This window comes from Neolamprologus brichardi, chromosome 5, assembly GCF_056152115.1.
Source record: "Neolamprologus brichardi isolate AB-2024 chromosome 5, ASM5615211v1, whole genome shotgun sequence".
NCBI classification, from domain to species: Eukaryota; Metazoa; Chordata; class Actinopteri; order Cichliformes; family Cichlidae; genus Neolamprologus; species Neolamprologus brichardi.
The window spans coordinates 5,153,802-5,166,329 of NC_142108.1; the positions used below are offsets into that span (position 1 = coordinate 5,153,802).

A 12,528-nucleotide genomic window follows, 5' to 3' on the forward strand; every position below is an offset into this window, starting at 1 on the left:
TGTATACACCTGTGGTCCTGGAGGTCATTGGAGCACCTGAATTCAATTATTTGGATGGATGAGTTAATACTTTCAGCAATATGGTGTATGGCTCTAGTAAGAAGTGAGAACAATAGATCTCTTTAAGAATTAGAACTCTTACCTTCAGCATTTCTGAATCGCTTGACAATCCTTTGTCTCACCATTGCAGCAGAGATGTTGTTCTCCACTGCTGGCGTTGCAGCATTAACACCAGCTGAACTAATGACATGAACTGGCATTACTTCATAATCTCCCACAGCTTTCTCTGTGTGTGAATTAGCAAGACAAGGACCCCCATTAGAGTCAGTTAGGTTATCTGCCAGTTAAAGAGGACATAGGGTGAGCAGTGGGGCACACACTCATCTGGAGAATTTGTTTTGATCAAAACATTTTGAATTCAGAAGTGATTCAGATTTGAGTCATGACACTGAGCATTACAATCAATTAGAAATGATAATATGCCAAAGAGGCTTTTTTGTTGTTTAGTTTTACTGTTTATGAGTGGATCATTTTTTTAGCTGTAAAGTAAGAGCAATGGCTCTAATTAGGTACTCGTTTAAAGCATGTCACAGTAACAGCAAATCAAGATATTTTATTTTTCCTTTTGCATTTTTTGACACTTTTGGATGCTTTGAGACTTTGACCCGACGGTCCCCGTGCACGAGATGCGACGAAGCTCGGCACCAACATCACCCCAGAGTGTCCGCTGGCATCATTTTGAAAACATGTCAAGAAATTGTTATGATAATGAGCATATATACTCTCTCTGTTTTGTTTTGTTTTTTTTTAACTTAATGAGACACCTTGGGCTTGTTTACTGAGGATGACAAACACTAACGATCCTTTCATTACTTGTGAACGGCATTAAAAACAACCTTTTATGTCCACAAGTTATGAGTCTACAGGGGAAGCGTTAGCATCCACCACAATGGTTGCACTGATCAAGCTCCTTAAGGTATATGCATGTGTGTATATTTAGCAAATGTGCTACCAAAGAGAGTTCATACAAAGAGCATGACGGTTGGTATTTCCCCCGTGGATAGAGGTGTGTTTAATTTGGCATTATTCCTCGTTTGCTGTAGAGCCAAATCAACTGGTTCACCCAGGCTGCTAAAGTCTCGCTGGAACGTGGCGGCACCATTCACTCCATTTTCCTGCTGCAAAAATACATTAATCAGACAGACAGAGAAGATAATTGCATTCCCAGCAGCTCAAAGTGAATTTTGAATAGCAGCTCCTTTGGTGCAGATGATTCATGCACACTGAAAAGCTGCAAGTCCTTTGTACTGCTTCCCTCTGTTCTATTATATGTAGACATGCAGACATGTAAATAGACTAGTAATATACACACTTTCTCATTTAATGTTTTTTTCTTTATTTTTACAACTTTCTACATTGTAGCTAGATACTGCTACGATGCTACTGGCTCACATGAGGACTGCCCCAGGAAAGGAGGACTAAGATCACCTCTGCTGCTGAGGATAAATTCATCCGAGTCATCAGCCTCAGAAATCACAAGTCTCAGATTAGAGCCCAGATAAATGCCACACAGAGTTCCAGTAGCAGACACATCACTACATCAACTGTTCTGTGGACACTGCACGATTCAGGCCTTTATGGTTAAATAGCTGCTAAGAAGCCATGACTAAGAAAAAGCAGCAAGCAGAAGAGATTTGTTTGGGTCAAGAAACACAAGGAGTGGACATTAGACCAGTGAAAATCTGTGCTTTGGTCTGATGAGTCCAAATCTGAGATCTTTGGTTCCACCTGCCGTGTTTTTTTGTGACACAGAAAAGGTGAAAGGATGGTCTCTACATGCATGGTTCCCACTGTGAAGCATGGAGGAGGTGTGATGGTGTGGGGATGCGACATGCATCTCATCCAGTTTGCATTTAGTAGGACCATCGTTTATTTTTCAACAGCACAATGACCCCAAACACACCTCCAGGCTGTTTAAGGGCTATTTGTCTAAGAAGGATAGTGATGGATCGTCACATGACTTGGCCTCAACAGTCACCTGACCTAAACCCAACCGAGATGGTCTGGGATGAGACGGATCGCAGAGTGAAGGCAAAAGGCCCAACAAGTGCTCAGCATTTCTGGGAACTCCTTCAAGGCTGTTGGAAAACCATTTCAGGTGACGACCTCATGAAGCTCATCGAGAGAATGCCGAGAGTGTGCAAAGCAGTAATCAAAGCAAAGGGTGGTTATTTTAAAGAATCTAAAATATAAAATATGTTTAGAGTTATTTCACACTTTTTTGTTTACTACATAATTTCATATGTGTTCATTCATAGTTTTGATGCCTTCAGTGAGAATCTACAATGTAAATAGTCATAAAAATAAAAATAAAGAAAAACCATTTAATGGGAAGGTGTGTCCAAACTTTTTACTGGTAGTGTTCATCCATGTAAATCATTTCAGAATTTCATTCTCCTAAAACATTACATCTATATTCTGTGGTAAAGGACTTTCCATATATAGGCTGCATATTGTGAACATTTTTTTCCTATTTAATAATATTATATATTTCTCTCACCTTTAAATACATTTATACATTCTGGATGCAAATGAAGCCACATACCAAGACATGTTTTTAGTCACACTGTTGTAGAATATTATATTCTGCCAGCACCTCTTTCCACACTCTGAAAAACGTCTGAACAATACAAATTGAATTCACAAAACAGCAAAACACACATATTTGAGTGAAAACGAACATTCAAGAGAAATTTTGCCATTTTATTCAAAAATTGGATTCACAATATATTCATATCTCTCCAAGTCAAGGAGCATTGATTTTGAATTGAACCATGCAAGTACTTTCTTATCCTTTTAAAAAAAATCTTAAGAGTGAAAGCCTGTCATTCACATTACTTTAGCTGTTTCCTGCTGCAGGAATTAGAAGCCAGCTTCAGGGCAGCATGGACTTTTCTGTGTGGTCTGAGTCCAAGAACCATCTCAACAGTATCTGCTTGAAGATTGTTGCTGGGGACGATTAAAAAAAAAAGGGAAAAAAAGACACAAAACAAAGCTGTCTTTAGGGTTGCAACCATTGGCTGGAGTTCATTACTAAATGCTTACATGCAGAACAAAACTGCAAGAGAAGCAAATACAAAATCTTCTTCAAATGGCAATTTTTCATAAAACACAGCAGACAGCAGCACACAACAGAACATTTTTTATCATCCAGTAGCCATTGTGGTTGTGTACAAAAGGATTTTGTTATCTTTTAAGTGAGGTGGATCGCTCTTGCAATGAATAACATTTCTGAGAGGGGCGGTTACACGTCACACACGTATGTTCATGTAGTGGAAAAAGTAGCTGATGCTGTACCTGCGCATTTAAAAAAATTAGAATTGGATTTCTCTCTTGATTTGATTACAAAAGATAAAGTTTTATTTATTCTATATTCAGAGCATGTAAAGCAAAATATTTCAAGCCCAAGTCAGGAAAAACAAAGAGCCAGTATCAAAAGAATTTGAGTAAATTAGTATTCAATTAATAGAAATATTGTGCATCTAATGCTCTAGTTCAAACACTGAAAAATAATCTCATTGGCTGGAAGGGAAGTGTGGTGGAGATAGAGATTATCGAGAAAAGTCAATTTAGGTGCTCTTGAGAGATTCATAAGGAGTGGACGGGTCCTGGTGTCAGTGTATTAAGAGCCACTACACACAGATGTCCTCAGGGAAGAGGCTACAACTGTTGCATTCTTGATATCAAGCCACTCCTGAACTGGAAACAGTGTCAGAAGCGTGTCAGTGGGACCTCTGCTCATTGGTCCAAAGTTCTCTTTTCAGATGAGTCCTGAAAACTAGAGGAAGAGTGGAGAGATATAGAGTCCAATGTCTCTGAAGACCAGTATGAAGTTTCCACAGTCTCTGATAATTTGGGGTGACACATCCTCTGCTGATGTTGGGCCACTGTGCTTTATAAAGTCCACAGTCAGCACAGCCATCTACCAGGAGATTTTAGAGCACATCATGCTTCCATCTGCTGTTTTTTTTAAAAAAAACTGTTTTACTGGTTATTACTGTGCTTCATTGGACACCCAACTCACCTGAGCTGAACCTCACAGGAAATCTATGAAGTACTGCCAAGAGAAGAAAGAAGAAAAAAAAACACCAGACCAAAAAAATACAGATCAGCTGAATGTCACACGCTGAAGATGTGAAAGTAAACCCAAATACAGCTTAAAGCCTAAGTCGCATGAACAAAAACTAACATTTATTTGGCAAAGGTGTAATCCAGCAACAGACAAAAACAAAGTCCATACAGAAAGTGTGAAAAAACTCACAGGCAGAACAGCAGGGAAAAAATAGTACAACACACAAAAAACCCAAGTGAAGACTTACAGGGCTGGGAACACAGCTGGGAAAAAGCAAAGCTGAACAGAATCAGACTAACGAGACGGGTGAGTAAAACCAAATACAAGGCACAAAGCAAAATGACTTTCAAAATAACACAGGAGGTAATGTAGCAAGGAACACCTACCACAGACAGGAAGGCTTCACAAAGAACACAATGAAATTGGAAATTATAGCCAAAGCTCTGAAGTCTATATAACCCTGGACAGCTCTTATAACGATAATGCAAAACTCAAAGCACCATACAAATGCAAAACCAGGAACCGAGAACTCAAAATACTTCGGAGGTAAGATAAAAAGGAAACAATAGCTACAAGCACGTGTAAAGCCACCAGCACAGAGAAATACAAAGAAAACACAACGGGGAAAAACGCTGGGTTCAGTACCCAGGACCACGACACTGATGGCCATCAAGCAACCTGAGATTAACTAATATTACAAGCAGTGTTGGTCAAGTTACTTGAAAAAAGTAATCAGTAACTAATTACTGATTACTTCCCCCAAAAAGTAATTCCGTTACTTTACTGATTACTTATTTTCAAAAGTAATTAATTACTTAGTTACTTTTTAAAAACACAATTTACAACCTGAATAGGTGATAAAGCGATAGATCTTTCTGCCCAATTCTACTTTTTCTGCATAATCCATCATACAAAATGTAATCAAATGGAAAAGTCTCTTTTTAAAACTTTTTTTATTAGTTTTAATCTTTTAACTTTATGCATCAAAAATGTAATTATATGCAACATTCTCTGACTGGAAGAAATTAATTTAACATTTAAACCTATTTTCTGCACATTCCAGCACATAAAATAAAATATTTTTTGTGTTTACACTCACCCTTTCAAATAGATGCAAGTTAAACACAGCAGAAAATAAATAAAATCAAAGACTAGCGGTCCTGTTGCTCTATTTTCACCTGTAAAGCAGGAGTGGGGTAGGCGGAGGTTTGCCCTGGTGCAGGTGTGCCGAATTACGTGGTAGCGCACTGGGTGCTTGCTTGGAAGTTCAGGGGTTTTTTTCGCTGCAAAAAGAAGTTTTCTTCCCACGCACAGCGGACACTAATGTTTTTGTCACTTTTTATGGAATCAAACTCAAAGTAAGGTCAGTACTTCCACGCTTTAAACGCTGCACGCTCATACTCTCTCCCGCACTCGATATATTATCCATTGTTGATCTGCACACAGCTGTTGTCACGAACGTCGCATTCGCTTACGTCACTGTCATGAGACATTCTCGCAAAAAAACGCAGCGTTTATGCCCGTAGCGTTCCTACGGGCAAGTAACGGTAATCTAATTACCGTTTTTGCAATAGTAATCCCTTACTTTACTCGTTACTTGAAAAAAGTAATCAGATTACAGCCCATCTCTGATTACAAGAGTCACACACCATGTATGCTTCCATGCCACACTGTGGTAATCTAGTACTGGGGGTATAATAAATGTGCTTTTCAGAAGCTCGACATTTCTGACTGTAAATCCAATTTTCGACTTTCATTGGAAACTGTCAACATGAAGTCATTTCTTTGCAACTTCTAAATAAACCTGTGTCATAGCTAACAGAAGAAAAAGAAAAATGTTAGCTTTCTAGTACATGAGTTGGAGAGTTGGAGAGAAGTATATTAACACCTACTGAACTGTTACACTGTGCTGCCTTATCTCCTGCTACGTGTTGCATTCTCCCAAAACTGCTTGAACTTCTATCATATTAGACTGTCACAGAGGTTTGAGGTGTGAGCCGGGTACCTTTTAGTGGGAGGAAAACGTGAAAACCACATCCCTGAGAATAGATTTATTTTAACCTTGAGCGACAATGGAAGGCAACAGTGTCTTATTTATTTATCCTTTTATTTATTTTTTCATGAGAAATGAACATGTTTTTGAATATGTTCTGGACGCCATGTGTCTAAGAGGAATGGACCAGTTAATCAAAAGCAAGAAATGAAATCCAACAGAAGGCCTTTGTCTTTTATATGGTGACATTCTTGGCTCACATCTATTTTAATTAGAGAAGGTCAGAAGCAAATGAAGAGGTTCCAAAATGTTTTTCCATCATTTAGTTTAGAAGCGAACAAAGTATAAACTTGAACTTCACTACCTTGATAGAGTGATTCAGAGCAATTTTCCACAACACACTATCTGCAGCTGCGCGCATGCCCTTCAGTTTTTGTATGCTCAATTCTTTGCTGTTATTTTGATGGCCAAGGATAAATTCTACGCTCTGCCAGTTTACTACTGCATGAAAGAATGTGTGGGATCAAGGTGAGCTGCTGAGCTGCTTTGCCCGATTGTGAAATGATGATGACGATAAAAGTGTTAATTTGGTTTAAATATATATATATAGTAGTTGACCTGCTTATTAACACTAATATCGAATCAGCTTTTAGGCACTTAGACATGGTAAATGGTAAATGGCCGGCATTTGTATAGCGCTTTACTAGTCCCTAAGGACCCCAAAGTGCTTTACACATCCAGTCATCCACACATTCACACACTGGTGATGGCAGCTACATTGTAGCCACAGCCAGCCTGGGGCGCACTGACGGAGGCGAGGCTGCCGAACACTGGTGCCACCGGGCCCTCTGACCACCACCAGTAGGCAACGAGTCAAGTGTCTTGCCCAAGGACACAACGACCGAGACTGTCCAAGCCAGGGCTCGAACCAGTAACCTTCCGATTACAACCTTCCGATTACAAGACGAACTGCCAACTCTTGAGCCACGATCGCCCCATAATGGACATGGTCAAGATTCTGAGCATCAGAATAGGCAAAAGAGGAGATCTGAATGACTTTGAATGTGGCATACCAGTTCATGCCTGACAGGCTGGGCTGAATATTTCAGAATCTGCTGATCTGCTGGGGTTATACCTCAAAACCATCTCTACAGTTTGCAGAGAATGATCCGAAAAAGAGAAACTATCCTGTAAGCGGCAGTTCTTTGAGCAGAAAATATCTGTTTGATGCCAGAAGTCAGAGGAGAATGACCTGATCATGCTTTATTAATAGGAAAGCAACAGTAACTCAGATAAATTCTCGTTACTACCAAGGCATCCAGAAGAGGATCTATGAATGCACAGCACATCAAATTGGGTGCCAGAATAAACGCTGCCTGGTCTGATGAGTCTCAATTTCTGCTGTGGCATTTTTCTCTGTAAGTCTGGGGGTGAGTTTGATCGCATTATACTCTGCAGTAAATGCTAGTATATTAAAAAATATATATATTATATATTATATATTTAAAAAGTGAAAAGCCCACATGCTTATACTCCTGCCTAATCTGTTCAGTGGGACTGTCCCACTCACATTCGGCCAACATGAATCCCCGAACAAAAGGATCGTTGTAATCTGGTGAAAAAATCCCCATCCGATTATGTGTGAATGAGGGATTCTGTCACGTGCGTGTGGTAAAATAAGAGGAGAGGCGTGCTGCGAGCATGGAGAAATAACAGCAGTAACATTATGTCATCCAAAGTACTGATCCTCTGATAGCATGCTCTGGCAGAAGGACTCGGGTGTTCGCATAAACCCCATAATCTTATGGCATGTGTCCTTTCTGCATGTCTATGTATGTAGGGAGATTGGAGATAACAAACAGAGTTAGAGGGTGACAGAAATCAGCAGCAACAACAACAATTCTAGCTGTTCTGCAGCACGCAACATCCAACATGTCTGTGCATTTCCACTTGAGAACGTCACGGTTTTCATGGTTTATCCCACAGCTCTCTGCTGTGGGATAGCTGCCAAGGCAACTGTTTTTTATCAAGGATGTAAGCGCTCCGTCATGGCTCTCCTTCTTCATTAGATCATAACCATTAGTGTAAAAACAGACGCCGCACTAAGGAGTGGGGGTTTGGCCCCAACAGTCAATAATCTCTGCTGACACGATGAGGAGCTGAAGATGTCGAGCCCGCCTGTCAGGCTGCCAAATGCTCTTGTCTTGCTACCCTTTTAACCAAAGATACAAGCACTGATTTCATCCAGGACGCCCTCTTTGCATGACGTACTTAGAATGCCTCAGTGGTGTGAGTTTGCAAAGATATGCAGGAAGAATGTGGTAGCAAGGCAACCTTTATGATTATGGTTATGTTAGCTGCCACTTAAATTGGTGCCATTTTAGGGGGTCATACTTGAATTACTTGGAATGATCAGAAGCATATGAGACCAAGCAGATTAACAATGAATGAATAAATAAATAAAATTAAAAGGTAGTAAAATCAAATCATTCCATAATATCGAGACCAGATAAATGGATTTTATACCTCTTTTGCCCTTGGTTCCTCTTGTGTATTCAACTTTTCTGCAGCTACGAGAGCATAAATAGTTGTGACCTTTAACTGCTCTGTTCTTCATGTTCGCACTTTCTAGTATTTTATTTCCTTTTTGAGGAGCAAAAGCCTCCAGCCAGGCATTTATCTATGGAAGCGATCGGAGCAAATAAGGTGTATTTTCAAGGTTTTAAAATATGCATGTCAACTAATGGGTGCATTAAATTGTCATTCGAACTTGAATGTTTAACTAAGAATAACGAACTGTGGAGTTTTGATTTCTCTGAAGAATAAGACTCTAAACTTGTGGCTTTCTGTGTAAGTCTGGGAAAAAACCCAAAAATGCAGATGAATGACAATCCCAGTGCTGTCAGAGATAACAGAAAGCTGTCCTCCTAACTTTGCTGTAACACACTTCACTGAGACTTGGTAGTTTTGGGTATAAAAGACTTTTTAGTCTCCAGTATTTCTTCATATTTATTAATTTTATCCATTTGGGGCCACAGCCTGTCAGCGTGGCTGCATATACCTGTGTTGGTTCTGTCCAACTACTTCTGGTTTCTCCAACAATCTAAAGACTGTATAAAGATTGATTGGTGATGCTAAGTTTGCTGTCCGGATGTGTGTATGTATGAATGGCTGGACAGATGGATGGATGGGAACTGTTGTTTTTTATGCTATAAAACTAATCTGACTTAATGGGATTTGAATTGTTCATTGCAATGATTGTAACAGGAACAATAGATTTCTGGCACTTCGTTGCATGTCTACCAGTGTGAGTCAGTCATCAGTGTCAGTCTGCAGAGCTGTGATGAAGACAGATTTAGCTCGCCGAGCGTTGATTGGCCACGTCAGTCAGCTACATGTCGGGTTCCTGTGCTCCGGTGACTTCAGGCGATTGCACAAAGTCACCTCCACAGGGTGCCTGCCCGGTCTATCTGCACTTGTTTGAAATGGTGCTCCACATCAGCCTTCACAATTTACTTTAGCCAATAATCAGCTTTTTCAAATGTCTTAACAATACAAACTGATTAAATAATTGTGAGGTGAATATAGCTGCCAAAAGATTAAATGCTATTATGGAGCACTTCAGTCAAAGCGTATTTCAGTTATTTATTAACCGTCTGAGTGGCTGTTGTGTTGCAGTCTACAAGATCATAAAGTCAGAAGTTAACAGATTTTCAGAACACAAGGTGTTGTTTTGTCGCCATGTGTCTTAATTTGTCCCGAAAACAACACAAAGAATTAAAACTTTTTCAGTTATAGACGCAGAAGACTTTTCTCATCTCATTTTTTTACATTTCACATTATTTAAACCACACAGACGTTGTGGGGTTGGTCAGGTTGATATTTGCATCAAGCTGAACTACTGGAATACAAGTACTTAATACATTTTAATGACACCTGTTATCCTTGTATTACTTCTGTAATAGAAATCGCAGTTTAAAATAATCTGCAAACTGTACCACTCAAGAGATTTTTTATTTCAGTATCTCAAAACTTCTCGTCCATGAACGTGGCTTTTATTGTGAACTCCGTTGCGAGTTGGTTGAAAAGGACATTTCATAACTGTGGCCTTGTAATCTGAAAAGGAGGAAAATTGTGAAAACGTGACACAAAACTACAACAATGCTACTATGATTTTGTATTGATTTCTGCCCAGCTTTAGCATGTACGAAGCCAACATAAGCTTCACTTTTGCTATGAGAATGTAGAATAATGCAGGCACAGAACACGGTCAGAACAAATAAAGGAAGGGACATTCTTGGACAATTTATTTTTCTTTCTTTCTTTCTTTTTTAAAAAAAAAAAGTCCTCCAAGGCAGTGCTGTGTGAGTGAGTCACGGAGTTTCTGAATGGCGGGCTGGGTTTATAAACCAATGCCAGCCCTCAACACACGAGTTTGGAGGCCACTTGGCTTTGCAGTCCGTGACGGATGCACATGCAGGAAGCTCCATCAGCCTCAGCATCCTTACTTGTAACCCTGGCGGGCGCAGGAACACAAAGACATCGCTTCATCATGAGGTCTTTCTTCTTACTGCTCCTCTCGCTGTTGTTGGTGTCCCACGGATCTTCAGCCGTAATCACAGGGGTAAGTGCAGCCAAACAGGTGCATACTTCATGGGTAAATAAAACGATTATGCAGATGCTTTGTTTTTCTTTGATAGTTTTTCATGGACACTGCTACAAATAGCCTTGTAATAATGGGCAATGAAGGGTTATCTATACATATCAAACTTCAAACACTTCAAATATCTTTATCTATATCTGTCTATCTACACACACATACACACACACACAGATAGATATAAAATACATAGTTCTTCATTGTGACATTTATCATTCACTTGTATTTTTTTTCATCTGACAATTTATCCCCATAGATAGATAGATAAGAAAAGTCTGTTAATAGAATATGTAAATGTATGTTATATATACATTAATTTGCATTTTTAATACTGTAATAGAAAAAAATCAAAGACAAAATATTCCTTGTATCTGACCACCCAGCAAAGCAAAGCATCCATATATAACAACAACACCTAAATGACCAATTACACAAACTGCGTGTCATTTCAGATTCTGAAGCATGGCGGTTGATGACCAGTTTTTCCATTAATAAACTCATTTCATTTCTAAACTCCAACGCCTCTGCATCCTTTTTGATCATTTCGCTATCCGAGTCAAATCTTACATCCACACCCTTCCAATAAAACAGCCCTGTCTGTCACCACAGCCCTCTCGCTCTGTGTCGCTCATCGTGAATTGAGAGAGGAGCGCGCAGCCATGAAACAGAAAGTGATTTCCATCCGCGTCTGTCACATGAAATCACTTCTGTTCCTCTTCATTGTGTTCCCTTCATCTCATCTAAAGCGAGAGCTGTCACTCACCTTCTCAGCTCTACACTCCAAGCAATAAAATCACCAGCAGTTCTAAAGCTTTCCTTTTTTTTTTGCCGAGGTATGACTGCAAGTGTAATCACACGCTCAAAATACAGCACAATACACTGCAGTGTGTAATCGCGCCTCAGCTGCTATCACATTTTCTCGCCAGCCTTTTCCTGTTAACGCTACCATAATTCTGCTCGGCTGCATTTTTTATGTGTGCATGCTATAATTACATAAAGTCAGTAGATCTTTCCTTTGATTAGACTGGAGAAAACACTGATGGGCGTTTGCAGAATTTTTTTCATACGTAGTACACGTGTGTGTGTGTGTGTGTGTGTGTGTGTGTGTGCAGGCCTGTGAAAGGGACTCCCAGTGTGGAGGAGGGATGTGCTGTGCAGTGAGTTTGTGGATTCGCAGCCTGCGTATGTGTACGCCCATGGGACAGGAAGGAGAGGACTGTCATCCTCTGAGCCACAAGGTGAGAGTTTCTATAACAGCCTGACTGCTGGTGTCAGTGATCATGCAGGAGGGCATGAGAAAGAGGCGGCAGAAATTCACACAGGAGGCCGTAAAAGCAACGCCTCTGCCTCTGTTTTCCAACCATCCATTATGGCTGACGAACCTGTAACCAGCACCTCATAATTCTCTCCCTCTAGATTCCCTTCTTTGGCAAAAGGCTTCATCATACCTGCCCCTGTTTGCCGAACCTGTCATGTATTACCATCATGGAAGGCAAATCCAAATGTCTCTCACCCTACAAGTATCCTGACTTCTACCTCTGAGGACCTGCATTTGCACTGTAAATATTTTATCTGCCTTTAAAAGCCTTTTTTATTTGGAATAAAGAGATATATTTAACAACGCGTCACCCTATTGGCTCAAATTAAACCATCCATTTAAAGGAAAACCCTCTTGTCCTTTTGGATCTTACATATAAATACATTTTGACATTTCACTTTGTGATAAACCAAAAATAATACAAG

At 39.9% G+C, this 12,528-nt stretch overlaps 1 protein-coding gene across 1 annotated transcript; it reads left to right on the forward strand.

The window, feature by feature from the left end:
• The first annotated feature begins 10,564 nt into the window (after nucleotides 1–10,564).
• Nucleotides 10,565–12,327, forward strand: prok2 (prokineticin 2). The gene is made up of 3 exons (XM_087841262.1): nucleotides 10,565–10,749; nucleotides 11,898–12,023; nucleotides 12,202–12,327. Exons 1-3 carry the CDS (start codon nucleotides 10,594–10,596, stop codon nucleotides 12,325–12,327), a joined length of 408 nt encoding a protein of 135 aa, XP_087697388.1. The 5' UTR covers nucleotides 10,565–10,593.
• The last annotated feature ends 201 nt before the right edge of the window (nucleotides 12,328–12,528 follow it).

Excerpts from the sequence above, each read along its gene's own strand:
- prok2 (XM_087841262.1), top strand. The coding sequence starts at position 10,594 with ATGCACATGCAGGAAGCTCCATCAGCCTCAGCATCCTTACTTGTAACC. Across the intron at positions 10,750-11,897 it reads CTTCAGCCGTAATCACAGGG|GCCTGTGAAAGGGACTCCCA; the intron begins GTAAGTGCAGCC and ends GTGTGTGTGCAG. Across the intron at positions 12,024-12,201 it reads GTCATCCTCTGAGCCACAAG|ATTCCCTTCTTTGGCAAAAG; the intron begins GTGAGAGTTTCT and ends CTCTCCCTCTAG.